General features: G+C 50.8%; 14 protein-coding genes across 14 annotated transcripts; 8 read left to right on the top strand and 6 right to left on the bottom strand.

Moving 5' to 3' along the window:
- Window positions 1–674: 674 nt before the first annotated feature.
- Aspvir_006056 (uncharacterized protein) lies at window positions 675–2386 on the bottom strand (the record flags this gene model as incomplete). Its single annotated transcript, XM_043269264.1, has 3 exons — window positions 675–1032; window positions 1094–1654; window positions 1830–2386. The coding sequence occupies 3 exons, from the start codon at window positions 2384–2386 to the stop codon at window positions 675–677; spliced, it is 1476 nt and encodes a 491-aa protein (XP_043125199.1).
- Window positions 2387–4984: 2598 nt separating this feature from the next.
- Aspvir_006055 (F-box protein) lies at window positions 4985–6478 on the top strand (the record flags this gene model as incomplete). The annotated part of the gene is made up of 1 exon (XM_043269263.1): window positions 4985–6478. The coding sequence occupies one exon, from the start codon at window positions 4985–4987 to the stop codon at window positions 6476–6478; it is 1494 nt and encodes a 497-aa protein (XP_043125198.1).
- Window positions 6479–6855: 377 nt separating this feature from the next.
- Window positions 6856–7176, bottom strand: Aspvir_006054 (uncharacterized protein; the record flags this gene model as incomplete). Its single annotated transcript, XM_043269262.1, has 1 exon — window positions 6856–7176. One exon carries the CDS (start codon window positions 7174–7176, stop codon window positions 6856–6858), a length of 321 nt encoding a protein of 106 aa, XP_043125197.1.
- A 1583-nt stretch (window positions 7177–8759) lies between these two features.
- och4 (putative alpha-1,6-mannosyltransferase subunit (Hoc1)) lies at window positions 8760–9674 on the top strand (the record flags this gene model as incomplete). The annotated part of the gene is made up of 1 exon (XM_043269261.1): window positions 8760–9674. One exon carries the CDS (start codon window positions 8760–8762, stop codon window positions 9672–9674), a length of 915 nt encoding a protein of 304 aa, XP_043125196.1.
- Window positions 9675–9915: 241 nt separating this feature from the next.
- Aspvir_006052 (glutathione S-transferase family protein) lies at window positions 9916–10631 on the top strand (the record flags this gene model as incomplete). The annotated part of the gene is made up of 2 exons (XM_043269260.1): window positions 9916–10083; window positions 10128–10631. 2 exons carry the CDS (start codon window positions 9916–9918, stop codon window positions 10629–10631), a joined length of 672 nt encoding a protein of 223 aa, XP_043125195.1.
- A 159-nt stretch (window positions 10632–10790) lies between these two features.
- Aspvir_006051 (seipin co-factor family protein) lies at window positions 10791–11528 on the top strand (the record flags this gene model as incomplete). The annotated part of the gene is made up of 1 exon (XM_043269259.1): window positions 10791–11528. The coding sequence occupies one exon, from the start codon at window positions 10791–10793 to the stop codon at window positions 11526–11528; it is 738 nt and encodes a 245-aa protein (XP_043125194.1).
- Window positions 11529–11806: 278 nt separating this feature from the next.
- Aspvir_006050 (uncharacterized protein) lies at window positions 11807–12427 on the bottom strand (the record flags this gene model as incomplete). Its single annotated transcript, XM_043269258.1, has 1 exon — window positions 11807–12427. One exon carries the CDS (start codon window positions 12425–12427, stop codon window positions 11807–11809), a length of 621 nt encoding a protein of 206 aa, XP_043125193.1.
- A 345-nt stretch (window positions 12428–12772) lies between these two features.
- Window positions 12773–14320, bottom strand: Aspvir_006049 (Zn(II)2Cys6 transcription factor domain-containing protein; the record flags this gene model as incomplete). The annotated part of the gene is made up of 2 exons (XM_043269257.1): window positions 12773–14212; window positions 14261–14320. The coding sequence occupies 2 exons, from the start codon at window positions 14318–14320 to the stop codon at window positions 12773–12775; spliced, it is 1500 nt and encodes a 499-aa protein (XP_043125192.1).
- Window positions 14321–14683: 363 nt separating this feature from the next.
- Window positions 14684–15598, top strand: Aspvir_006048 (oxidoreductase, short-chain dehydrogenase/reductase family; the record flags this gene model as incomplete). Its single annotated transcript, XM_043269256.1, has 4 exons — window positions 14684–14901; window positions 14944–15144; window positions 15197–15348; window positions 15399–15598. The coding sequence occupies 4 exons, from the start codon at window positions 14684–14686 to the stop codon at window positions 15596–15598; spliced, it is 771 nt and encodes a 256-aa protein (XP_043125191.1).
- Window positions 15599–16064: 466 nt separating this feature from the next.
- Aspvir_006047 (putative endo-polygalacturonase) lies at window positions 16065–17528 on the top strand (the record flags this gene model as incomplete). The annotated part of the gene is made up of 1 exon (XM_043269255.1): window positions 16065–17528. One exon carries the CDS (start codon window positions 16065–16067, stop codon window positions 17526–17528), a length of 1464 nt encoding a protein of 487 aa, XP_043125190.1.
- Window positions 17529–17777: 249 nt separating this feature from the next.
- Aspvir_006046 (putative carboxylesterase) lies at window positions 17778–19469 on the top strand (the record flags this gene model as incomplete). The annotated part of the gene is made up of 3 exons (XM_043269254.1): window positions 17778–18011; window positions 18058–18402; window positions 18450–19469. The coding sequence occupies 3 exons, from the start codon at window positions 17778–17780 to the stop codon at window positions 19467–19469; spliced, it is 1599 nt and encodes a 532-aa protein (XP_043125189.1).
- A 35-nt stretch (window positions 19470–19504) lies between these two features.
- Window positions 19505–20758, bottom strand: Aspvir_006045 (putative GPI anchored protein; the record flags this gene model as incomplete). Its single annotated transcript, XM_043269253.1, has 2 exons — window positions 19505–19802; window positions 19860–20758. The coding sequence occupies 2 exons, from the start codon at window positions 20756–20758 to the stop codon at window positions 19505–19507; spliced, it is 1197 nt and encodes a 398-aa protein (XP_043125188.1).
- Window positions 20759–22514: 1756 nt separating this feature from the next.
- Aspvir_006044 (uncharacterized protein) lies at window positions 22515–24167 on the top strand (the record flags this gene model as incomplete). The annotated part of the gene is made up of 4 exons (XM_043269252.1): window positions 22515–22935; window positions 22989–23587; window positions 23650–24004; window positions 24067–24167. 4 exons carry the CDS (start codon window positions 22515–22517, stop codon window positions 24165–24167), a joined length of 1476 nt encoding a protein of 491 aa, XP_043125187.1.
- A 122-nt stretch (window positions 24168–24289) lies between these two features.
- Aspvir_006043 (putative MFS transporter) lies at window positions 24290–26267 on the bottom strand (the record flags this gene model as incomplete). Its single annotated transcript, XM_043269251.1, has 9 exons — window positions 24290–24301; window positions 24350–24592; window positions 24645–24864; window positions 24908–25392; window positions 25437–25456; window positions 25505–25602; window positions 25649–25780; window positions 25833–26026; window positions 26073–26267. The coding sequence occupies 9 exons, from the start codon at window positions 26265–26267 to the stop codon at window positions 24290–24292; spliced, it is 1599 nt and encodes a 532-aa protein (XP_043125186.1).
- Between the last annotated feature and the right edge of the window lie 522 nt (window positions 26268–26789).

Below are 26789 nucleotides of genomic sequence, written 5' to 3'. Positions count from 1 at the left end.
AAAACCTAAATAACAAACATGGTGGTGCTAGCAACCTAAACTTAAACCAGGACCTTCCTTTTTATGGTGACAGGCGGGCATACTAACTAATATACTAACAAAGAGCAAGCTCTTCACCTGGAGGTCAAACCACAGCTCTTCCATAGTCTAATCTGCACTTTTGAAGCGCGTACTACCATTGCACTACAGCACCTAAATTGGCGTGGAAATTAGACTAAGCAGGTCATGGCCTATAGCACTATGAGCAGCAGGGAAGCAGTGTGGACAGGAAGTAGCTGGATACCACGGCACAACTACGCAGAGACACCGGAGACGCATTCAGCGACATCTCAACCATGCTTGGAGGGAAAGGGGGAACCAGCCACATGAAGGCTGCATTAGACTTTGCAGAAGCATCTCGAAGGATTCACAGCCCCGGAACACGGGCTGAAGGCAAATGGCCAACACAGGCCCCTAGGGGAGGCTTAAAGTTCGCCCGTAAGTAATGGGATCATGTACAATAGAGACACAAAAAAAGGCAGAGATGTAGTTGTAGTAGCTAGTCGGATTACTAGCCCAAACTCAGCTACAGCCCTTTACAACGCGCATCTCTTCTCTTGATGCCATTATCCAGACCTCATATGAGGCCTCGCTTCGGTTAACACGGGATTCTATCTCGTTGTAACTTTGCACAGCTAAATAATCTTCCCTGACGCAGAACGCGTAGTGCCAGTTCTCGCCAACGCGCTGCATTTGTCCGTTCCAGAACCCAAAGGTACGGTGTTGCGACACTCATCCAAGAGAACACGAGCCGCAACATCTGCGCCGTTTCCTTTTTCATCGCAGAGGTTCGCTAGTCCAATGGCTTTATCTTTTATAGCAGCTGAACTTTCACTGATCAAGACATCCAAAAGCGCCTTGGAGAGCTCATCTGCCGACCAATGCGGCTTGGCCTTCCTACTCCCTAGGCGACCGATCCCGAGCAATTCAACTCGCTGCGCATAGTCGTAACAGTCGGTCCATTGTGGTAGGACTACCTGGGGAACCCCGGCCCTGAATTATGGTTAGCCAGTTCGAATCATGTTTGATCCTTGGTGGGACACCAATAGCTCACTTGATAGCCTCGTTATATGAGTTTGCGCCTCCATGATGTACCGAGCACGCGATGTGGCCTGACTGAAGGATTGAACTCGGCTCAACTTCAATCCAAGCAGCAATTCTCACCAGATCATCTTGAATGAAATCACCAAGAACAGCTTCAATGTTATCGTCCGAATCGGGCATGCTATCATCTTCCACCAACTTGAGCTTCCACAAAACTTGAAATCGAGAAGAATTTGCCTGCACTCTCAGCACCTCCAGGGTTGTCTTCAGTGCGAATGCAAGTTCAATAGCCCGACTTGCAGTGAGTTGGCAGATAGAACCGAGGTTCACGTATATGGTTGATCCAAGAGCCAGCCAGTTTCCCAGTTCCAAGTCCGAGCCGGAAACGCACTGATGGGGTTTGAGAATTGGCCCACAAGGGATTATATTCTCGGGGATGATGAGGGGAAAGTCGAGTTCAGGAAGCGTGCTAACAAGGATTTTCAGATGTGCCAGTCGGTTGTGAAGGAGGTCCACGGGTGTACGGAGATGTGCACCAGTGTGCACCATCAGGTATTTTTCGGCATCTAGTCTGTGGGTGTAATTTCTCCATACATTTGCTGTGTGAAAGCGGAAATAGACATTTAGTGGTATCAAATACCAAGGCACAGGGTACGAGAATCCTGAAAAGAGCCTAGGCATATTTAGCTACCTCGGCGTGTCTCAAATATGCCCGGCAAAACAATTGGTGATGATGTATCACGTACGCAGGGAACTTCCAAAGTGCAGCTGCCCAGGGCTGCTTTGATGCTGCAAAATCTTTTATGGAGTTGGGACTCAGGCAGGCAAATTTAACACCCAAGTGGCAGCAAGCAGTCAGCCCTGTTGTCATTAAGCTGTTCACCACGATCAAGTCGGCGTTCACGGTGTTGATAATTCCAACAATGGAGAGGAAAATCTGAACTAGCTGCGGCCCGCTGTAAGGCACAAAGATTTGGACCGTGTCTCGGATGGCTCGGATGGTGTTTAAAAACCCAGGCGGCGCCAGGAAGGAAGCCGGAAACGGATGTGCATTTCGGAGACTCTCAGACATGGTCAAGCCATGGATCTTATGGAAAACTATCGGTTTTGTTTCAGGGATAGTGGCTTGAATCTTTTGGGATACCATTGCGACTGATTCCCTTAGACCACCGAAAGTGGCAAAATGGAGCTCGACAGTTGGGTCAGCTTGCAATATGGCATGCGAGGTTGCCAGAAAAACATTGGCTTCACCGAATTCGCTATTCGTGAGGAGGAGAATTTTAGGGCCCTGTGAACCTGTCATAATGGAGGTAAGGTCACGAAGGTGTGGTTGGGAAACGTGGAGCAGATCTTTCAGCCTGAGTACAGGAAAAACCTCTCGACCATATCTCCTAGGGAGGCTTGATATATAAGGTTATAGACAGATGAAGATGACGTTCAGGGCAGCCAGGCTCTCTGTGGATCATCCCAAGTGTTCCGGTGAAACCAAAGTACTTGAAAACCAGAGCTGAACCTCTGGGGCAAGCTGAACTATTCTCAAGTCCCGCCAACTAGATATCGTAGTTCCGCTGTAGATCTGTCTTTTCCCTAAATTCCTCCAGTACCGCGATAGGCGCTAGTCGTTCATTATGGCTGAACCTGCAAATACAATACTGAGTAAGTGACTTAAGTCTCCCACAAGCTTCCTGAGGGAATACGATCGTCGCCCGACCGGCCAGGGATAGCCTCTTCGCCAATGGTCAAATGCAGGTACCTGTATTTGTGTCGATTGCAGCAATTAAAGGGGAGAATCCCTACCAGCTAAGTGTGGTGGAGCTTAATATGATCAAGCTTGTGGACTATCATAGTCCTACTATGGAACTATCGGCCCCTTGCACGTATTCAAGCCAGGAAAACGAATTCCACCATGTGTTGCTGTTAACTGTGCGTAATGAGACGCCCCACACCAACGAGTCCAATCTAACTGCAGCGTTGCAAAAGAAAATCTGGTGGGTTTCAACCTCGAGACAAGAGCACAAGAACATTGGTGCAAGCATCCGGGCTCCCAATGACACCATCTACCATACCAGCGGCGGTGGGCTGGGCAGGTTCGATTCTAATACTATGAGAATACCGCAAATGGGAAGACTACAAACGGGACTCACTCATTCAACCAGGACAATTGCCTGGCCTCTTTATGTCCTTGGTCTGAACTAGACTGGCTGTGGGGTGGATATGGGTTGATCCATAAGGGGTTCAACCTAACCTATATAGGTTTAGGGAAACCTATGACCTTAGTTATCTACCTTCTAATCTATATAGGTTAGATTATGGGTAACCTCTTTTATCTATAAGTAGTATATAATTTTAAATTATATTACTTCTAGTAGGTAGAATAATCTCTTATTAAGAGAATATTATAGATACTATAGATAAATTATAACCTATAAATAGAGTTGCATTTGGTGCGAGTTCGGGCGAGTTCAACCTTAGTTGGCACCGAACTGCTGTAGTTTTGACTTCAACTATGAAGGCATTGCTACTACCATGCTATCTACCACTCAATAGAGAGCATTCCTTAGGTGCTCTCACATCCTAGAACCAATAATTATACCTAGATTTCCTAAAGATAACTATTATATATTAACACTCTTTTACCTCTCTTTTTCCCACGCGGTTTTTGAGGTTTTTTAATGAGGTTAACCTTACAATGTAATAAAAAAGGGAAATGTAGGGGAGTCAAACATTAAGGGTATTAATTAAGGGGGAGTATTAAAGTGGTTTAACTAAATACCCTCTAATTAGTTAGCAGATCACGTGAGTATATATATAGTCATATGTATATATCTGAGCACAGGGGAGGTTCTATTATAAACATAAACTTCCATCTCCTCCATGTATCTAACAACTATATATATAACATATATATAAATATACACACCCACATCAATTCCTAACTTACTACTTCAATATGTCTGGCGGGGTTGTAAGATCAGCGCAAGGCGGAGGACAGCGCCTCATTATCGTCGCACTGTGCATGCATGCCTGCAGCGTTCCAACCATCAAGAGAGTTGAGCGAGATTATTGGACAGTATCGTATGATCGGTTAGGCTGTTTGACAGCATTTATCCTTGGCGGGCTGTCATGGACGAACCAGCCATTGGATGCATACCTTCCTCTGCTCATTCACGACATCACCATGCTAACTCAACCTGGGCATGGATCCTTGATGCTTGAGTCTTGGGAACAGTAGAGGCTACACATAACTGTTGTCAGGAAGTGACTAGATAGATGAATGATGACTTGGTCAAGATAGGAAGATCCGCTCAGTGTTCTCACAGCAGGACGGCGCTGTTTCTGATTCCAATTATGAGGCTTTCTCATCCACTGATATCTAACCATTATCTGAGACCAATGCTACAGCGGCAGAAACTCTTTCGCGATGGCACAGCTGGTCGACCTGTGTATAAGCTGGGGATCTCCGTCGAAGGGAAACCAGACACCAAGTCTCCTACCTCGTAAACGCCATTGTCTTCATATGGGCCTTTCCCAGTGGTCTTTGTTCCTCTATGGCCAATTGTTCCTTGTCTTGAATGAAAGAAAGAGAGATGTCTTGAACACACAACTCACCCCAGTCCCGTGGTAGAGCCCTCCATGAGGCCGAAGACAAAGCGGGTCGTGTGTCTGAAAGACAAAGGTCTTTGTCTCAATGAACAATGAATTGTCGCAGTGAATATTTCCACCTGCTAGACACTTAAGTCCATTCCAAGACAACTCAGTAGTTGACTGTCTATAAAAATGTCCGTTGTTCATCAAACAGTAGCTTCACTTCATCAACATTCCTCTTCCCCCTTACCAACACCCTCCTAACCAAATCGCTATCGTTTTCCATACCGACCTTGTCACCCTTAAGCTTTTCAAGATGGATCCGCAGGCCGGGTCAGTATCTTCTGCTAACAACTCCGAGAATGCAGCTGACAACTTCAGTCCGCTTAGCATGCTTCCCCCAGAATGCGTTGTGAATGTCCTTGACAACCTAGACACCGCCGATAACCTCGCCGTCTCCAATGTGTCCAGAGACCTACGCAAATGGGCAAAGCCCCTCGTCTTCAGGGACATTCTCTGGACATACACGGCTACGCCTCTCCGACGAGTACTGCTGCTCCTGGAACAAATCTTCCTGAATCCGCAGTTTGCAGGGTATGTCAAGCACCTCCAGCTCACTTACACCGGACCGGCCTGGGTCCTCCCAGATCCAGATATTGACTTTCAACAGCAGGCCACGAGATTTGCCTTTGTTACGGACAAGGCAATCGAGTTCGTGAGGCAGATCGGGCTTTTCGACAGCGAAGGTTATGCGGCGTTGCTCCAGCAGGGTAATTACTACGCGTATGCAACGGTTCTCATCTTCCAGCTGCATAACCTGCGAAGTTTGGAGTTAGACTATACGTACACTTTAGTCGGGGGCTTCCCCGGTCTGTTCCTTGAGCACGCCCTCCGCTCTTCGTTCGAAGGTATCTCCAGATTCAATAGGCTGGAGATCCTCAAGTACGGCGGCGATGTTCCCCAGGCTGAGAAACTCGACGATGAGGCGGAGGAAGCGGTGGCCGTTATTCCCTTACTGGGCAACAAGTATCAATTTGCTCCCTGGTTCGCCCTGCCCAAGCTGAAACACGTGGAGATGTGGCTCAGAAGTGCTTTCGGGTTCGATGAATACAAGGATCGTCTGGAGTCCAGCGAGCTCGAAAACCTGGTACTGGCTAGGTCAAGCGTAGATGCTGCCGATATCAAGGAAATTCTCTCTGCCTGTCCGAATCTCCGGAGGCTGCACCTGGGAGTCTGCTACAACTTGGTCTCGCAGCTAGTCCTCTTTGACAGTAAGGACCTAGCTGACGCGTTGAAGCCGTTGAAAGATCGCCTAGAGGCGCTCTCAATCGGTCTCGAAACCGATCCAAGCTTCGTTGGCGGATTCAGCTGGGACCAGGATAATAATTTTGGCAGCACGCTGACGGATCCCTTCCTGATGCTGTTCAGTGAGTTCACAAAGCTTCACGAGCTCGAAGTCCCAATGCCGCTTTTACTGGGATGGTTCTCAAACGAGAATTGGGCGGATTTCCACAAGTACCTGCCGCCAAAGGTACGACACTTGGTAATGCGGAACGATCTCTCCGGGTTTGACAACTACGCATGGGATCCGTACGGGATGGTCTTTGCGGTCGACCAGCGTGTTGTTGAGACGAAGAAACGGATTCCTAGTCTGCAGCGGGTGACGCTTCGAGTCTGGGCCACGAACCCTCGACGGCCGAATGAGGATTTCCTGACAGAGGCGGCGGATATGGCTCAGTCTGTGGGGGTGCAGTGTGACTCTGTTGTGGACGAGCTTGGCTCGGGGCTTTGGGTTGCCAGATCTACCTGATGGAGTCCATACAAGGTGTTTGGGTGTGTGTCCCTATTATCTACTTTCATTTCCTGGTCAAGGTGCTGACTTCTCACCATCTATTGTCACGATCAATTCTGCGCTTATGGTAGCACTGACGTACTCGATCAACAGTCATTCAGTATCGGTAAGTTCATCATTCTATTCTATTGACATTTCGAAGAACAACTCGACCATTTCAATACATTAAAGTCAACTTCCAATTAAATACTGTATCCACCAGACTGCAGCCATTGTCCCGTAAAACGTAAAGGAACCGAGATAACAATCCCAAAACGAACTGTGTACTATGCAATCACTTGTCTCTCAACTAAGTGTGTGTTAGTATCGCTCATGATTCATATAGTTCAACATACTCAGCTGCTCGATCCAATAATCTCAAACGACTGAAATCCCTGGCCCTGGGTGTAGCAACCGTCCCCTCCGGCCTGATGAAAGGTATCGCAGGCCGTGCCACTCGATGCGATGAACCTCCATCCATCCGGAAGGTCCTCGACACTCATCGCTTGAATGGTCTCGGTGACGCCGGTGAGCCAGTAGCAGCCCCAGTTCTGCTCCCCTGCGATGGAAGTCAGGTAGCCGGTGCAGTCAGTGTTGCTGTATGCGGTGACATTCCAGGCTGCTGTGAGGGAGCCGGAGAGGGAGAGGAGAAGAGTTGCAAGGGAAAGGTTCTTCATATTGAGGCTTTTGCAGCTTGTGCTTGAAGAGGATGATGGCTATTGAGGCTGGTTGTTGTCCAGGTTCGGGATACAAGCAGATGCTGCGTCTATTATATATTTGAATCTCATCCGTCTCACTTCAGCTCAAAAAATGAACAATTCTATATTTGGATTAAAGTATGTAAGGCGTCAGCCTCTGTATGCCCAGCGTCTCTGCCCTATTGGCTTCATCTGACTCATGTCGAGCGACAGACAAGATCATACCTAAACATATCCAATCTCGTCTCCTCGCACAGTAAGAAAAGTGGATTATTCTCACAGCCCGGTTAAACAAGCCCTCAAATGCGCAGTGATTTGCTGGAGTCTGTCAGCTGCGGGGGGCCTGATGGTCAAAATGTGGCAGTAAATGCGATCTTCATAAGTCGATCTCATGAGATATGCAAATCTGGAAACATGTCATCAACTAATTCTCGGATCCATCAAGGCGCTAGAATGACTTTCTTGTCATGTTCAGAAACCGGATGGGTGAGAGGTATGTCATAATCTGACGCGACAGAAAGAGATGTACTCTTGGGATGTCGCGGCCCATGCTCTTGATCAGCCCGGGATCGATCTCCTGCAAAAAGGTTCTCGAGCTGGTGGTTGTACTTGAATAAGAAGATTCAAAAGACCAGGCGATCAATGTGAATTCAACACAAGTGGCTGTTAATCCTACTATTTCGGTCCATTATATCGCATAGATAGCTGCAGCATGTGTGGTACAATATTAAGGATGCGTTAGAGGACAGTGGACGATGACAAACCCGTTCTGCTGAGATCCGAACAGAGTAACCGACTTGACGAGGATTCATTCTCCGCAGTTGAAGGATTCGCCGAGACGCGGATCAGGCAGCAGCCATGGCATTCCACATAGCGTGGGAAATGCGGTCACAACTACGTATATTCTGACCAATATTGCACCTTGGATGATGCTTCTGTTAGTTAGTAGATGAAGAGAGGATGAGACAATTGATTATATTATTATATTGGGATGAATGAAAAGTGTTGGTGGCCTGAGGATCTATTTTGGGATCCTTCTGCCAAACTATCCCAGATAGGCCTAGCGCGTCAACGCCCAAACAAAACAAAACAAAACAAAACAACCCAAACAGTCGACTAAACTTATCGCAAACGGCCGCCACAACTTCCGGAGCTAGAGTCGCGCCAAGCTGCTAGTTTCAGGCACTCTTCCTTTTCCCCCTCGTTCTCCGGAGATTCACAATCTGTTGCAGAGTGCAGAATGCCGGGAATCCTCTTTTCAATTCACCGACGATTCTAGCCACAACACGGTGGTTGAAGAGAAACGCGGATCGACAACAAGGGACATTTCACTGCAGGAAACCATATCCGAGAGAGAGGCCCACCGACGATCAGCAGCACGGGAACACCGGTTCATGATGCGCTCGAGCTCCAGGGACGACTAGATAGGCATTTCGGCACCACGATCTCCGCTCCTGTAGCCCCTCCGGTCGGCTGATATCGACCGCTCCGGTGGAATATAGATACTTGCTCACGACTGTCTGGATCTGGACGAAAACTGGGTTCTGTTGATAGCGTCACCGATGCGGCCTCTCGTTGCCATCCAGGCGATCGTCTTTTTCAGCATCCTGTGGCTGCTTTATCGCTACTATGATCGGCACGCTCACTGGTCTGCCATCACCGAGGCATACCCGGTGACGGAGATTGCCATTCCCCAGACCGTCCACCAGCTTCTGCTGTCGATGCCCGACCATCCCGTCTCGCATTTCCAACCCAACGGTCACGTGATCTCGTGGCAGCAATCCGGCTGGAAGGTCGAGTACTGGAGTGAGGCGGCCTGCCTCGAGCTGGCGCGCGAGGTGGACGCGTCGGGAACATTTGCAGCCGCATTTGAGAAACTCCCCTATGCGGTGCTCAAGTCCGACTTTTGTCGCTACCTGGTCCTGCTCGGGCGAGGAGGAGTGTACAGCGACCTCGATGTCCACCTCGTCCAGCCGCTGCCATGGACTGTTATGGGCCCTGAGGGCCAGTATCATAGCCCCCCGAATGTGATTATTGGACTGGAAGGAGACGCGACCACCAAAGGTCTCCCTCGCTCGCCGCAATTCGTCCAGTGGACTATGGCTTCGACTCCTTTGCACCCCATGTTCCGGGATCTACTTACTCGCATCGCGGAGAGAACGCCAAGCTTTGTGGAACAGGTGCACGCTTTGAAGGGTGATGCTGAGATCAACGTTATGGACTGGACGGGGCCGAGTGTATGGACCGATACTATCCTCGACTACTTGGGCTGCTCGGAGGAGCAGGTACAAAACCTACGGGACTTGAAAGACCCTGTGAGAATTCGCGACGTGATGATCCTTCCCAAAAGATCATTTGCCATCACGCAGGGGGAAGATCACACATTACCCGATGTGCTGGTGAAGCACTATTTTAGTGGCACATGGAAAGGTTGCAAGAACCACTGGCATGGGTGGATGCTACCATGGCTTTGTTAGTATTCGTTTTTATTAGTGTGTACTTAGACTAGTCTACAGATGAGTTGAATCTGCATGACTTCGATTATGTTAATTACAATGGCGTTGGCAATCTAATTTATCTCTAGCATGCCGAGGTACTTTGCAGTCTCAGATCTGGCCAGACGTAGATTAGAAATCCGTCCTAAAAGTATAAGTTCACCCGATTAATTCAATTCAACTCAATTCATCTTTTTTAAGGCATATTTCTCAGGGATACAACATGCTTATTGTACATCACCTCCAACGATCTCAGTCCGAGCGCATTGTCTGGCTCTGCGAGGAACTGGGCATTCCCTACGAGCTCAAAACCTACCAGCGAGATGCAAAGACCCTATTATCCCCTCCAGAATTGCAGCAGTTGTACGTGGTCACAAAATACCAAAAAATTGTAGCGACATGAGCTGATCTTGTCCAGACATCCCACACAAGCAGCCCCTGTCATCCAACACCACCCTCGCAGAATCCGGCGCGATCGCCGAATACATCCTGACCAAATACGGGAATGGGAAATTGACCATCCCTCCAACAGCCGACAACTACGCGGATTACCTGTACTTCTTACACTTTGCAAACGGATACTTCCAGCCCGCGCTGGTGGGCTACTCCACGGTCCTCCGATCGGGGATCTCCCGCGATGATCCCAGTGCGAGGTTCGCCCGGCGCAATTTCGAGCAGGCGCTGAAGATCCTGGATGATCGACTGAGCAAAAATACCTGGCTGGCGGGCGAGGAGTTTACTGCCGCGGATGTGATGAATGTGTTTACCTTGACCACGGCGCGGTTGTTCTTCCCGTATAGTTTGGCGGGGTATGAGGGCATTCTGGGTTATTTGCAGAGGATTAACCAGCGGGAGGCATATCAGATTGCTATGGCGAAGGGGGATCCTGGGTTGATTCCGTTGGTTAGTGCTGAGAAGCCTCGGTCGATTCGGCTTTAATAATGTCTCTTCCATGTTGGGTTGATGAGCTTGACGTGATGTGCCCACGCCCACTACGTCATCGGGGAAAGTGTCGATCACATCAAGAATAATATGTTCCATCAGAACTTCACTTTCTTCATTTGGAGTACCACATTCAGTACACATTATCCCAGCAAAATGTCCCTCAATACAGTGACCAGCGGCCTAAACAAAGGCCTACCCACCGAGACTGTCAACAAGACCGCCTCAGGAACCGTCAACCAAACACCACAACAGCTCAACAACACCACCGACAGAGTCACCGACCAAGCCATCCCAGGCGAGTATCCCTCCGACGACGCAAAATATGACAAGCCCGCCCCAGACATCTCCTTCTCAGCCATCTGGTCCTCCTTCAAAGCCTGGCTCTTCTCCTTCTTCCCGAGCCTCCTCGACCGCTTCGAGAACTGGATCAAGGGCCTCATCGCCTGGATCCTCCCTCCCCCGCGCCAGGCCAAAATGTACGACGCGATTCTGAAGCGCCCCATCGCGTCCTCGTTCATCATCTGCCAGCTCGTCTGCTGTGGGGTTCCGCTGCTGGTGTTTCTAGCCGGGGTGTTTCTCTTTGCGGCTGTTGCGGTGCTGCTCTGGGCTGTGCTCTCGTTGCTTCTGGCGGGGCCGATCTTGTTGGTTGCGAGTATGATGGGGGTGTCGCTTTGGGGATGGGGGTGGGTTTTGTATGGGATGGTGAAGTTTATTGATCAGCATTTCCTGGGTGGGACGATTACCCGGTTCTGGTTGTCTCATAGTCAGGATCAGGGGGATGAGCCGGAGGCCGAGGGCGACGAGGATGAGAACGGTGAGAAGACGGGGACTGATGAGAAGAGTGAGAGACCGAGGAAACCGAGGAAACTGGAAGTGAAGAAGGACACTTAGGTCTTCGGGGTGGTAACTACTATTTCCTGCTCTGGGTTGGCTGTAAGGACATTCAGATTGGTTGGCAGGATTCGAGCGTTGCATTTCCGAATGATGATAATGAGGTACGAACGGTTAATGAAGCTAAATATATAGATTGTGTATACCCATATCAAATTGGTAATATCTGCTCCAGTGAACTAAACGACAATCCATACCCTCAAACACCCAACTCCGTAGATGCCATCTCTAATTCCTATAATCCGTCAGTACATACCCAATGCAGCAGGGGAAAGGACCTACAGTAAAGACAGTGTCAGGTCGCCGTGAATCCTCGCCTTCAATTGCACCTCGATCTCCAGGTTCAAGTCCAGCCGTAAGGACAACGTATTATCGTCCGACCCTTTCTTCTTCTCTGGCTGAGCTTGATTTTGTTGATCTTGTCCCATCATCATGCCATTGAAATTGGTGATATTGCCCAGACCGCCGGCATCCTGTCTTCGCCCTACTTCCCTCCCTACATTGTCACCTCCGAACGGCACTATGCGCTGCTCATCACGTCGGCGGGGTCGACGTCGTCGTTCGCGATTGTTCGCGGTGCCAAATTGTTCAGTGGTCTCGGACTGTGTTTCGGATTGTTCGTCGGGATCACGCCGGGGTCGACGCGTGCGGCGGTTGCGCCGTTGAGGTTGCTCTGGCTCGAGCTCGGGTTCAGGTTGAGGGCCACTATCGGGCGAGTTCACTGATCCACTGTCGTGAGGTTGATCGGCCTCTGCAGGTGTATTGTTGGCTTCTGAAGCGTCACTTGGTTTATCATGAGCTTCGTCTTCTGCATTCTTTCGCGGGTGCAGCTTGGCTGGTTTCTTCTTCTGTGGGGTAGGAGTCGTAGGCTGCTCTGGCTCTTGGGTTGAGGCGACCATTGTGATGACAGTGGTTTGGAATGAGTGTAAACAACCAAGACCTGTCAGTTGAAACGGAAGCTTATAAAGGTGGGGTGATCGACACGTTTCTGGCAGGTGTGCGCGGATTCTTGAATCGAGATCAAATGTCATCACCGTGTGGGGAATGCCACCGACGTCATTAGACATTGTCCAATCAGAAGAAGCGGTTGATGCAACCTGGATTTCTCAGCCAATCATCGGTGAGCGATAAATTTAGACAAGATGTCCTCTGTGGAGACATGTTGACTATGACATAGATGGAGTTTATCTGGACAAAGCATATTATGGAGGTTAGACTTGTTGTAGGACCAGGGCCTGGCGTGATCAAGCGGCGAATCCGTATCCCCCTAACATGGCATAAATACACCAAGGGTCAATATCGGTATTCTGATCGAGTAATTGTGCCAGTAGCAAGGCATTACGAATGCCAAAGTGATCGCTGATATAACGAAACATGTACGAGACCCACTGTCTCTGATCGACCGTGGCTGCCTTGGATCGAGCGGCAACGTACATAGGAAACAGAAGAGTGTAGCAGTCGAGGAGTTCGGACGGTGTATGCACTTTGTCGCAGCCTTTTTGTGGGACAATGGAGAGGCCAATGCCATCTGCCTCCCCTTGGCTGCGCTTCGATCGGCATACGTAACTTGCATATTGCGGGATGGAGGCATATATCTCGAGCGACAGTGCTGCAATATTACTCAACGCAACTTCAGACGCAGCGAGCTGGTTAACTCCGTGGATTGCGCTCAGCTTGTCATAACAGTCCAGGAGATATTCGTTCAGCTGGATGCGAACCTGCCGCAAGACGTTCCAGGCCTGCGTGACAAGGCGATCAAGATACAAGTCCATCTGCTGACCGTACACATGGGGCAAGGGGTACCGCAGAGTCCGCCTTTCCGGCTGCCAGTCTGGAGGTATATTCTGCGAGAGCACTAAAAGGGCCTGGTCAAGATCCTGTGCGCGGGCCATGCTCTCCTGGAGTGACCATCTGCCGGTGCGAACTGCACTAAGGAAAGAAGCATACTGTATCGTCAGTGCCGAGATCTTCCATTTGGGATTGTCTTTCAAGTTCAAATGACGCTCCAGATGGTCACAGAGTATAAGAACATCTTTGGAGACGGCATGCGCGCTGGCCACACAACTGATGACATAATTGGTTAAGAATCGCGATATGATACGTAGGGCATAATGATCCTGAAAATTCTGTACTCCGATCTTCTGAATCAAAGCGAGTGTCCCGTTGACATGGCTCGGCCAGAATTGAATGACGCTCGCTTCGGAGTGAGTGATCTTTTCGAATAGGTCCAACAGCAGAGATGCCGCGATGAGGCTATCTCCCGCAGTCGGGGGAGAGCTCAAAGATTGTTTCATCACGCGCAAAGCCAAAGCATACCGCTGACGAGCCAGGGACAATAAAGGAAGAGAGACATGTTGATGCGCCAGAAGCGCTAGGCTCACTGCATCAATGCTCGCATCTAACCAACGAGGTACCACCTCTGTCTCACGCTCCCATGGAACGAGAAAGTCCCATCCACGGGAGCCTACAGACACATAATGGGCGAAGAAGATCATACGGGCCTGGATGTCGATGGAGACTGACAGCGAAGACTCTGTCAAGCTGACATGTTTCGACTTCACTAAAACCTTGCGCCGCGCGTCATCGGTCTGATCTTCAATACGAATCTCCTGTGGATCCCGATATCCATGGCAGACCACAGCTGCACGAAGGCATGGCGTGCACGAATCCCGACGGTAGTCACACTGTTCCCTGTTACATACTGTCTGGGCTGCGTGTGCAGGAAAGCATACCTTTAACCGCCGAGTCCGACAGCGCTGGCAGGCCTTTGACGGACGACCACGAAATACCATCAAGATTAATCATAGATAGACAGATGTGTTGAAGCCGATGGCAGAAGGACAGTGGACGGGAAAGTGGAAGAAACGGGGGGTATCAAATAACGCTAGTCCATTTTGGGTAGGCATTTCGACGCCAAGTGGACCATTCCTTGTCATATCAGCTGCAGACAGTAGAAGGTGAGAAGTGCAACAAGAAGACAGAGAGAAATCTTGTCATATATAAAGGAGGCAGTGATGGTGCTCAGACTTTCAGTTGTGTTCTTCTTGCAAGCACTTCCCTTTGCAGTCAAGTAGTCGTCACCATCAAAGATATATTCTTGCCTTGTCCACACTCAATTCTCTTGCACTTGCAAGTCCTAACACAACCATCCGAACATGTCTATTTCCTACAAGCATGTTCTGCTTATTGGAGCCACTACCGGCATTGGTCGTGCCATGGCCGATCGGTTGATTCAAGCCGGCGTCAAGGTCACAGCCGTTGGTCGTCGCAAGGACCGCCTGGACGACTTTGTTCAGAAACATGGAGAGCAAATGGCCAGCGCAGTCCCCTTCGACATCTCCCTAGTAGAGAACATTCCAAAGTTTGCAGCTGAGTAAGTAATGCATACAGCCATATGACCCTGCTGACGGACCAGAATCATCGACTCGTACCCCGACGTGGATTGCCTTTTCGTCAATGCAGGAATTCAACTCCCCTTTGAGCTTGATGATCGGGGCCAGTTCGATTTGATGGCATTCAACCAGCAAATGAACGTCAACTTCTCCAGTCTGGTCGCCTTGACGCACGCCTTTCTGCCCTTTCTGATCGAGAAAAAGAGCCCCACCAGTATCATCTTGTGAGTATCGATCGTCCATAGTTCCACGAGTGGTGACGATCTAACGAGATAGTACCGGATCAAATGTGGCTATCATCCCGGCTGCACCTCTGCCGGCATATTCTGCCTCCAAGGCTGCATTGAACGTGTTCACCTTGTGTCTGCGTGACCAGCTGCAGAACTCCAACGTGGCGGTGATTGAAATTTCTCCCCCAGCAGTGCAGAGTATGCCATTCCTGCATCCTTGAAGAGGAGATTGACTAATGGTGTAATAGCCGAGTTATATGAGATAGGGAGCAAGGTGGGCATGCCCCTGGACACCTTTACTGAACTTGCATTCGAAGGTCTTGTTGCGGGACAAGACCAGATCGTGATAGGCAATATTGGGCCCGCTGAGACGTTCAATGCAATTATTGACCAGAGACGCAAGGCGTTTGAGGACTTGGCCAAGATGATTAGGGCGCAGCAGAAATAGTTGTATACTGCAGACACCCCTCTACACGGTCTACGTTGAGATGCCTAGGATTCTTCACTGATATCATTGTCCCTATCGTCTTGTTCGGTACAGTCTAGTCTGATTCAAAAACTGCTGGGATCCGAGATCATGACGTAGATAGGAATTGAGTATTTCGTGCATTGTTTGAATCATTCGGGGGATCGCCGGGATATCCACCGTAATGTGCACAAATAGGCTTGATGCCGGATAATCATCCCCCACAGTCTCCGCAAATTTCCCGGCTTCTGGAAATAAGGAAGATGCGGGGGTAAACTATTATTTTCTCATCTCTATTGCCAAGTATGCCTATCAGTTTGTCCGCCAGATGGCCCGGACAAGGTCTGGTTCCCATACGCCGAATACTACAAGTCTACAACTTCAAAATATAACTATAGGACTAGAATGATGAATGCAACTAAGCACAGACAAGTATCCAACAGTCATCATGCTTAAGCACATCTTGTTAGCCACTGCAGCGGCTTTCCTAGCCTGCGATGTTGTCGCTGGAGAGTCCTGCAACAGTACGACACCTATTGTTATCCATCCCACTCCTCCCGGCGTGGTCAAATATGACTCGTTCGCGGTTCAAGTGCGCTCAACTGCTTATTATAAGAAGCAAGAGTACACTGTGCAACCGTTCCTTGTCCAAGTGGCCGAGGCCAATACCACCAGTGGAGCGAGTATCGTGCACAACACTTCCGTCGCCTACTTTGATTTCTGTGGCCCCGTCGAGGTGTCCATGACTTACAACAATGGCCCTATACATTCCGCCGTGGTCCGTCCATATTCATACAACATCGTTCCAAAGGTGCACGGGAACGTCATCACTTTCTCCCTTGATTCTCCCAAGAACGTGGTGATCCAGGTCAACGATAATATCTGGGACGTGCTCAACCTTCTCGCCAACCCCATTGAGACTGATGTGCCTCAGCCATCCGATCCGGGTGTCATCTACTTCCACCCTGGTATCAACAATAGCACGGTGGTCGGGACAAACAAATCACTACTCATCCCGTCCGGTAAAACTGTCTATGTCGCTCCTGGGGCCACGGTCACGCTTCCACTAGCGTTCATCAATATCTCCGACGCTGGCGTCCGCGGCCGAGGTCTGCTGCTCAAAGCCCCTATCACAATCGAGTATTCCTCGCGCATTACAGTCAGCGACTTAGTCTTGATCAATACGAACGTCGGCATCGCAGTCTCATCTGATGTGACGGTGCGAGGGATCCGGTCCTTCTCCATCGGCGCATGGGGCGACGGATTGGACGCCTACTGCAGCCGCAACGTGCTCGTGGACAGCGTGCTAATGCGCAACTCGGACGACAATATTGCATTCTACCAGCACCGGAACAACTGGTCCGGAGACTCGAGCAACCTCACCATCCAGAATGCCGTGCTCTGGGCGGACTATGCCCACCCCATCAATATCGGAACACATGGTAATACACCCAACCCCGAGACGATGGACGGCGTCACGATCCGGAACATCGATGTGCTCGACCATCGTGAGCCGCAGATGTGGTACCAGGGATGCCTGGCTATCAACGCGGGAGACGAGAACCTCATCCAGAACGTGGTGGTGGATGGAATGCGCGTCGAGAACTTCCGGGAGGGCCAACTGATCAACCTGCGTGTCATGTATAACTCCAAGTACAATACGTCGCCCGGAAGGGGGATTCGCAATGTGCATATCAAGGGATTGCAATACAACGGGACCAATGCTAATCCGTCCCTGGTGCTGGGATATGACGCAGAGCGCAACATCACCAACGTCACCTTTGAAGATCTGGTTGTTAACGGCAAGAAGATCTACGATGGCATGCAGAAACCGACTTGGTACTACACAGCTGACTTTGTGCCCATGTTTGCTAACGAGCATGTCAATAACCTGACGTTTACGTCGTCATGATCAGCTGTATATAGATGGTGTCCAAGACATTCTCGTTAGAATCTTTCCGCTCTCCGAAGTCAATGCTAGTGTAGATTACTCAAGAATACACCCTAGATGAAACTTGTGTGCTATTGCATATAATTAGGGTCGAAATATCCCGAGCAGCCACCAAGGAGGCGGGGTATCTGGGGTTGACTGGGGTATTAACGCTTCGGAGAAGGCGTTGGTTGAAGCTTGGCCAGTCCATCAAATTCCATAAATGCCAATATGATCTTGTCCACTTTGCTATGGATATTGTCCAGCTCTTTACCAGGACATGTTGCTCCTCATTCAGCCCAACCTGTGGTCGACCTTGGCTACTCACGGTATCAAGGCGTTAGACTTGCAGCAGCAGTAGATCAGTATCTGGGCATGCGATATGCGGCACCTCCTCTAGGAGACCTTCGCTTTCGAGCTCCGTGGGAGCCTGCCCATAATTCCACTCTTCAAGATGCATCGGAGGTAAATACATGAGTAGTCCAAAGATTCCAGAGCTCACTCTCTACAGTTCGGGCCCATATGTGTGGGAACTGGCCAGAGTGCCACATCGACGAGAGCGGAGGATTGCCTCTTTATCAATGTGTTTACGCCTTCCAGTGCCACTGCACATTCAAATCTCCCAGTCTGGGTGTTCATCCAGGGAGGTGCTTATGCGACCAATTCCAATGCAAACTACAACGGGACCGAGGTCGTCCAGGGATCCGGGAACAATATCGTCTTTGTCAACTTCAACTATCGCGTAGGAGCGCTTGGATTCCTAGCGGGCAAGGAAGTCCAAGAACATGGGGACTTGAACGTTGGCTTACTGGATCAGCGAAAGGCATTACAGTGGGTGAAGAAGCATATTCGTCAGGTATGCTTCATGTCGGATTGTATGATCTTGTATTGCTGACAGGTTAGTTTGGCGGCAATTCGGATCACGTCGTTATACATGGTGCATCAGCCGGTGGTGGCTCAGTGTCTTTCCATCTCACAGCGTATGGAGGCCGAAATGACGGCCTTTTCGTGGGCGCCATTCCGGAGAGTCCCTGGTTGGCTCCTCAAGTAACAATCTCCGAGTCTGAGGTACTCTACGGCCGCTTACTGCGGGCCGTGGGATGTTCGACACTCGCGTGCTTGCGCTCCGTGGATGTCTCTGCCATCCAGAAAGTCAACTTGAGCGCACCAGATCAAGGCTCAATTAGCTATCCTGCCGGGCTGGGAAAGTTCTGGCCAGCCATAGACGGCGACCTTGTCCGAGATCGACTCTACGCTCTCTTTGAGCAGGGAAGGTTCATTCGGGTGCCGGTGATGGTGGCCAGCGATACGGATGAAGGGTCGTCATTCGCCTATAATGCCACCAGTCCGGCAGAGGTGTCGCTCTTCTTACAGAGCTTCTACCCTCATCTGAGTACCGACCAGTTGCAGGCGGTTAACGATGCATACCCTATGATGGACCCAGTTACACAACATGCAGCATACTTTCCCTCGGCTTCAGCTGCCTTTGGCGATGCGACCATCGTATGTCCAGGGATCCATATCACCGACAGCATGGCGCGATTTCTCACAGACGGGTCTGACAGGGTCTGGAACTACCGCTATAATGTCCAGGATCCACCGAAGATCGCTGCCGGGCTAGGTGTCACGCACACGTTTGACCTCCAGGCCATCTTTGGACTGAATTATGGAGGTGGTGTCAGCAGTAGCATGAGGGATATAAACGCCCCGATCATTCCGGTCGTGATGCACTACTATATCAACTTCATAAGAACGCTGAACCCGAATCTGCTCAGGGCTGATGGCGCTCCATTCTGGAGGCCCTGGGGTGCTGGAGAACGATTGAAAGTCCAAACAAATTCAACCGTAATGGAGTCAATATCAGACGTCCAACGCAATCGGTGTGATCTGTGGAAACGATTGGCACCCGTGTTGGAGGTTTAACTGACATTTACTGCACATAAGAATAGCTCAGTCTCCTACAAAGTATACATCAAAGTCCCATATCCCAGCTGATCGTATCCTCCACTGTCCGGTCCGTAGTCTCCGCCGCCCCCCTCGGCACCAGAGCCATTTTTCACCACCAGGTCACGGTATTGTTTGGTGTACGTGACGCCCAACTTCTTCAGCACTCCGTAATGGTTGTAAAGGAGTTCCCATATGGGCCGGATGTCCCCACGGCTGCCGCTACTGATGACGGTTTGAGTAACGTCGCTGTTGGTGTAGGTTGTATAGGGTACATTATTGCCCAGATTGTATTTGGCGGCGTACTCGGCTCTGTTCGGGTCAGTATGATATGAGCATGCATGCATGACCTTGATCATGAAGACTTACCCGGCAAGAATGCGATTGCCCAAATATCCAAACAAGTCATCGCCTTGGTTATAAGCCGTTTGGGCAATGACTCCCAACAGAGCGAAATCCAGCATCGCATGGCCCTGGTCCCGGCCCGCTTCCTGTCCCTGCCCCAGAGTCTCCCCGCTGACCTGGTACAGCTTCCAGATCGTCTTTCCTATCTGTCCATTTCCGGCCCCGGACTTGAAGTAGTTGACGCCCTCGTCGTACATGGTGCGGTTATCGGTCAGCACCCCGATGGAGATTATGGAGGCGATGTTGCACAAGTCCCAGTTTGCCCAGTAATGGTCGATTTTGGCGCCGTTGTGCTGTTCCAGGAAGATGTGGTTGAGCGGGTAAAACACCTTGAGCATCATGGCCTGGAACTTGGCGAGATTCTGCGCAGACCAGCCCGTGTATGTCCGCATAATCTCCGCAGCATTGGCTATCTCGTAGCCGTAAATCCCCGCGGCCAGGAACTTGTCCGCCGACCCAGAGATGCCCGTCAGGGTGGAAGCCCAGGCGTCGAGGATGCTGATTGCTTTGTTCGCGTAAGCCGTGTCACCGGTCACTTTCCAGTAGATGGCCATGACATAGGCGGCGGCAATGTCCCTGTACAGCGACGCATAGTTCTGCGTGTGAGTACCGTCATCGCCGCGATAGACGATCGCCTGCGGGTTGGCGGTGTAACTCAGGGATCGGTACGAGCTGCTGCTCAGCTTGTTCCATCCGGTGAGCCATGGTTGGGCTTTACTGTTGACCTTGCTGGTGATTCTGGAAAAGTCGGCTGCTGTGTGGAGAAGTCCTGGATGGGCGAAGCTGCTACGTTCCTGGAGGGCGCCAGGGAGTACCAGGGCATCCGACAGTGCCAGCAGGCTCGACAAGATAGTGAACTTCATCTTCGTGTCGTTTCAGGATGACTGCTCCGAGAGTGGTTGGCCAACGTGCATTGTTTGACAGCTTATATAGCATGGCCGCCATACTCCTACTTCCAGTTCATACTCCTAGTTCGAGCTTCATACTCGGCGGGTCAAACCCGGTTCTTACACCGGCTCTTCTGTTTGAGATACACGTATCTGGCCTGTCATAGTCACTAGTTCAGACAAAACAGAAACAGGGGCTGGGGAAATTGCGGGGTCATCGTGAAGATTGTTTCCACGTTTGGGCTGACCTCCGTTTAGGCTGATTAACAGTGTGGGGGTCACACCCTTGCCAATTTAAACTCAAGATATCCCGAGCCTTGTGGCTCCTTATGTCGGTAGATCCCTCCTCTTTGAAGGTTCGGAGAATTGCGCGTGATGAGCCTCACCTGACAGCCTCTGGGTTAACGGAGTATTGCCCGGCCCTCTTCCAGAGTATGAAGACGATCATGAACATGAAGAAACGCTCTCCCTACCATGGCAGGACGGTGAAGACACGTCTTTCACAAGGGTGTCTGAAGTGGCACGGGATCTGTCGATCATCAGCTAGCAGCGTATTAGGCGGAGTGTTGGCATACGATCATCCTCGTACGGAGTAACGCCCGGAAATCTAGTGTCCAGCCCATGTAGAGCTTCGTGTATCCTTTAAGTCCTATCGTGCCCATTTGGCTGGGATTAAGAACACCGGCGAGCAAAGTCCAAGAGAGACAGAGAGGTGATGCCCTCATACCGCCACCAATAGACACGAGAGTCTGCTACTTCTGAATCGTGGACAGCATCTTAGCCGGCCTTCTCCGAATTATCCTCTTTTTGAACTGACATATTGTGACGGCCTACTATAACTTGAAAGAATTCGAAGAGCTGTAGTTTCGAGATGTTATGGTGGTTCATCTTCGAGCCCGTCGTTGCGTAAAATGGATCGGCGAGGTGTAGAAGAACGATTACAAGGATGATATAATCTGTTTCAACATAGTCGACAAGGACTTAATGAAGAGCGGTAGTGATCTCCCTGAGTAAGACAATAGTTGGTTGTTGTAGAATCAATATGTTGTTCCAGTTGCATAAGTGGATAGAGGTATAAGATGCTCAGTTCGCCCAACCTTTGCAACAAGAGCAATAACCATGCTTATTCTTAGATTTCATAATTCTCTTGTCTAAAGAAGTATCATAAGTGTCAGTCGCATCGGGGTAGTCCGAGTTGATTCAGCTGCACAGCCTTCTGTCTGATGTAATGATGCAATGGCCATCTCAGTCAAGCTGAATACTATGTTCTCTTCGCACCACTGACCCAAAGAAAGACAAGGTATATTGTCGCTATAGATATAACCCCTGGATGGTCTGAGGTCATATACACGCATAATTCTACCGTTCACGGAACTTATAGCGGTACATAGCAGAGCACATCTCACAGCCGAACTCCGATGGATGAACGATGCCATCTTGTTTCCCCTTGCTATGACTCCATATCTGATGTCATGTCTCTGCTTTATGCAATCAACATCTCTACTGACACTCCACGTATCCACCCCCAGGATCGGACCTACAATGGGGTATCGGAAATGGAGCATAATTGGCTCTTTCCACTTTTCCGGCATCCACAATCATGTATCGAAGACTGATATTAAATGCGGCCGACCAGACTCACAGGAGACAGTGATTGCATTTCTCAACGTCACGATCATCCAGCTGCTGTTAACAGGGCTGCTGATCCAGACACTGAAATTTTGTTATCGTCATGTCCGCCGAGCCACCCACCCCGGCAGTAGAACAGCCGGACCACACATATGACCACGCAGAAGCCGATGAATTAGCCAGAGCAGTCAAGAAATTTGAAGAATCCGACCAGCCGAACCAGTCACACCGCGAGCATGCATCTCAGTCCAGCTCAGACTGCAGTTCGGACGAACCCTCGAAAGAAATGCAGCGCGGCAAGCGCGAACTCACCGAGGACGACTGCTACGACAAGCTCGGCTTCTGCTTTCCCTGGTACAAGAAATGGACTATCCTCACCGTCATCTTCATCGTGCAGATTTCCATGAACTTCAACACGGGCGTCTACGCCAATGCGGTCCCGGGGCTTCAGCAGGAGTTTGGCATCCGTGCACAGGCTGCCCGTGTCGGCCAGATGATCTTCTTGGTGAGCTACGCCTTTGGCTGTGAGCTGTGGGCACCCTGGAGCGAGGAGTTTGGTCGCTAGCCCATCATGCAGCTGAGTTTATTCTGATGAACGTCTGGCAGATCCCCTGCGCCGTGGCACCGAACTTTGGGACAATCGTTGTGTGTCGGGCGCTCGGTGGCCTTAGCTCAGCCGGTGGATCAGTGACGCTGGGCATGACGGCCGATATTTTGGAGGCCGAGGATCAAGGATATGCGGTTGCATATGTCGTTCTCTCGTCGGTCGGGGGGTCGACCGTTGGCCCCTTCTTTGGCGGGTTCATCGGCCAATACTTATCCTGGCACTGGGTGTTCTGGGTGCAGTTGATCTTCGGTGGCGTCACCCAGGTCCTGCATTTCTTCCTCGTCCCGGAAACGCGCGCCACCATCCTCATCGACCGCGAGGCGCGCCGTCGCCGCAAGACCGGGGACGAGGTCTACGGCCCGAACGAGGTCAAGACGCCCCGGCTGGACGCCAAGGATGTGCTGCGCGTCTGGCGCCGGCCCTTTGAGATGTTCCTGCGCGAGCCCATCGTTCTCTGTCTGTCCCTACTGTCCGGTTTCTCCGACGCCCTCATCTTCATCTTCACCGAATCGTTCAGCCTCGTTTTCGAACAGTGGGGATTCAACACCCTCGCCGTCGGCATGACTTTGGTTCGATCTTGATCGGCTACATGATTGCCTACCTGATCTTCCTGCCAGATATCTGGCGTCAGCGCAAGATCCGCAAGATGCACGGCCCCGCTGCCCGGCTGCCAGAGTGTCGACTCCTCCTCCTCCTATTCATCGCACCGCTGGAACCAATCGGGCTGCTAGGCTTCGCCTGGACCTCGATGGGACCGGCCTATACGCCCTGGGTCGCACGGTGCATCTTCGCCTGCCTGATCGCCATGGCCAACTACGGCATCTACATGGCCACGATCGACTACATGGTCGCCGCGTACGGGCCGTACTCCGCCTCAGCGACAGGTGGGAACGGCTTCTCGCGGGATTTCCTGGCGGGAATTGCGACCATGTATGCCACCCCTATGTATGAGAATATCGGGGGAAGGTTCCATCTGCAGTGGGCGAGTACCTTGCTTGGATGCGCGGGTGTTCTTGTGCTGATCCCCTTATACATCTTCTACTGGAAGGGCCCGATTATTCGGGAGAGAAGCAAGTTTGCGCAGACGCTGGAGGCAGACCGGCAGCGGCATATGAGTCGGCGGGCGAGCAGAAGCTGTACGATGTTTGATTATTCCATTTTGTATATTATGATAATTCATGGACATGTATAAGATAGACCCGGTATACTTGTACTGTGTTGAGATATATAACATGAAATAGGCCACCCGACTAGCTCGTCCCAAGTCCATACTAGTAAACATACTACACGATATTAGCTTCCGTCGACCAATGAACCAGTGTGATGCTTACCCTAAAGTCCGGATTCTCTTTGTCCGTCAAATCCAAAAAGGCATTCGAGTGCTCAATCTTCTCGTCCACCGACGTCTCAGATGGCGAAACCTGGGCGGCTGCCGCAGCAGCGCTTCTCTTCTTCCGGTTACGGGCCATAAGGACAGTCCGCAGGGTCAGGAGGATGATATTGAAGAGGGCGTACAAGCAGAAATGAGCGGTCAGGCCTTTGTGGTATCTCGGGGCGTCATCGGATCGGAAGATCTGTTATATCAACATGTTAGTCTGCGTCAGCTTGACTGGTATGATGGCTGACCTGGGGTGCGGCGGCGTTGGCGGAGGACCAGGCGATGAAGGTCACCGCCAGGACGGTAGACTTCTTGGTCTGTCCGGCCACATTCCTCGAGATAAGGGAGAAGAGGAGGTTGCCCTCGGCGAGGATGAACTGTGTGCAATAGAAAGCGATGAGCAGGCCAGCGCGCGTCTTCGGTGTGGGAGGGATGGTGAAGATGATGGCCGTTCCGATAATGGCGGGTCTACACAGTTAGCGTGGTTTGAACCAGCGGAGGAACCTCTTACATAGTCCACAGATGCATGATGAGAATGGTCTGTTTGGTCCAGGTGGCCAGGGACGCACCGCCGACCATCACAGCGATAGTGACACCACCTTGTGCAATGTTGAGCAGCTGCGTCTGCAGAGTCGTAAAGCCGAAGCTCTTGATGATGATGTTGGAGAAGACCCCTAGACCACCGATAATCAAGCAGCTGGTTATCTGCAACAGAGCGTACAGCCAGACGGCAGGGTCTCTGAGCACCTCAAGCACTTGGTACTTCTTGAACACCCTGTTCTGAATACCAGTCTCATTGGCGCGCACTCGCTCGACCATCAGTCGCTTGTCCTCCTCGCTCCAGCACTTGGCCTTCATGGGGCTGTCGGGCAGATACCAGCCCATGAACAAAGCCCAGGCGCAGGTGGCTACTCCGAGGACAAGAAATAGAAGCTGCCAGGATTTGATGGAGTGGCCTTGGTAGTGCTGGACACCGTAGGCAAGGAGACCACCGACCTATTACTGTCAGACAATACTTCAACGGAAGTATAGGAACGAACCATGAGTTGGACACCCGTCACTACGGTACGTTAGTTATGCCTTGGATTATCCACCAGGAAGAACATACTGCAATACCACAAACTGGTCAGAATCGTCTGCTCCGATCTCGTGTACCACATCGATGTCATGAGGATGAAGCATGGCTGCACACAGGACTCGAAGATACTACTCTTGTTAGCGGACGCATATAATGACCAGGACAATATCCTACCCAAGAAGAAACCGCACGACCATCAAACCAGGAAAGTTCGTCGCCGCAGCGCTGCACTGCAGAGGATCAGCCTCGAACTCGCGGACCGCGGACGATTCACTTACAGCAATCACAGTACCCCAAAGAAAGACACTGAATGCATAGTCAGTTCTCGTCATCATCCCGATCAGGTCGACAAACGTACTTGGTCGCAATGTATTTACCCACAGGCAGCTTCTGCAGGAGAAAGTTGGTCGGGTATTCTCCTACCAACACGCCAACGTACAGGATCGTCCCCAGCCAACTGTAGTCGTTGCCGACGAGACTTGCGTCCTTCTGGATCCCCATGACCGAAGCAAAGCCGAGTGTGCCCTTGTCGAGTGATTGACAGAAGTATGTCTGCAGTCGTTAGAGCCGAGCATCTCAAGCAGGGAGGTAGACATACCGCAAGCATGCACACCAGCACGCGGCGGTTGATCATCCAAAACAAGCGTCGGTTGGTCGCCTTGTCGACATGAATGGCGGTCGAGTTCGCGTACGCTGCTGTTTCCTGGTCCAGTTCTCCATGGTGGAAGGGTTTCACAGGAGCAAGCGTCTCCTGCTGCTCGGCCTTGGAGACTTTACCTTCGATGTCAGCCATGGCCGATGTTGGGATAAGTGGCTATGAGTATCTGAGGGGATGTGAGCTTGAACTAGGTGTATCAGTGTCGATCCGCGACAGACATGCTATATACCCAAGTGAACAATCACGGACAAAGCGACTAATGGTAGGTGAACTGGGGTTGGGGAGGCCCTGGTGTGGGGTCGGATGATTCCCGCAAAACAACACAATTTGTCGGCAGGGACAGCAGTAGGGTTCGCATAGACACTAACCAGGGGAAGCTCCGTTATTTTCTCCGGAGACTTGCTGGAAGTCACAAACGTTGTTCAAGGCGGGGAAGACACCATCGAGGGACAGCCCCTTAGTGCGAAAAGATGAAGCTGGCGGAGAATGGCCGGTAATTACCCCGCGAGCCCTAATGCTGATACCAATCTGATGACAAGAGGGATACTGAGAACAGAAGTCGGCATGCTCTCCGTGTCCTGCAGGATTCGGCTGGGTCGATGTTGCATTCTGCTCTGGGTATTCCGGTCTTACATGGTTTGTCATGGAGATGGCTCT

The sequence above is a fragment of the Aspergillus viridinutans genome, assembly GCF_018404265.1.
Source record: "Aspergillus viridinutans IFM 47045 DNA, scaffold_4, whole genome shotgun sequence".
Taxonomy (NCBI): Eukaryota; Fungi; Ascomycota; class Eurotiomycetes; order Eurotiales; family Aspergillaceae; genus Aspergillus; species Aspergillus viridinutans.
The sequence above is the reverse complement of the archived record's forward strand: the minus strand, read 5'-3'. Positions and strand labels throughout refer to the sequence as shown.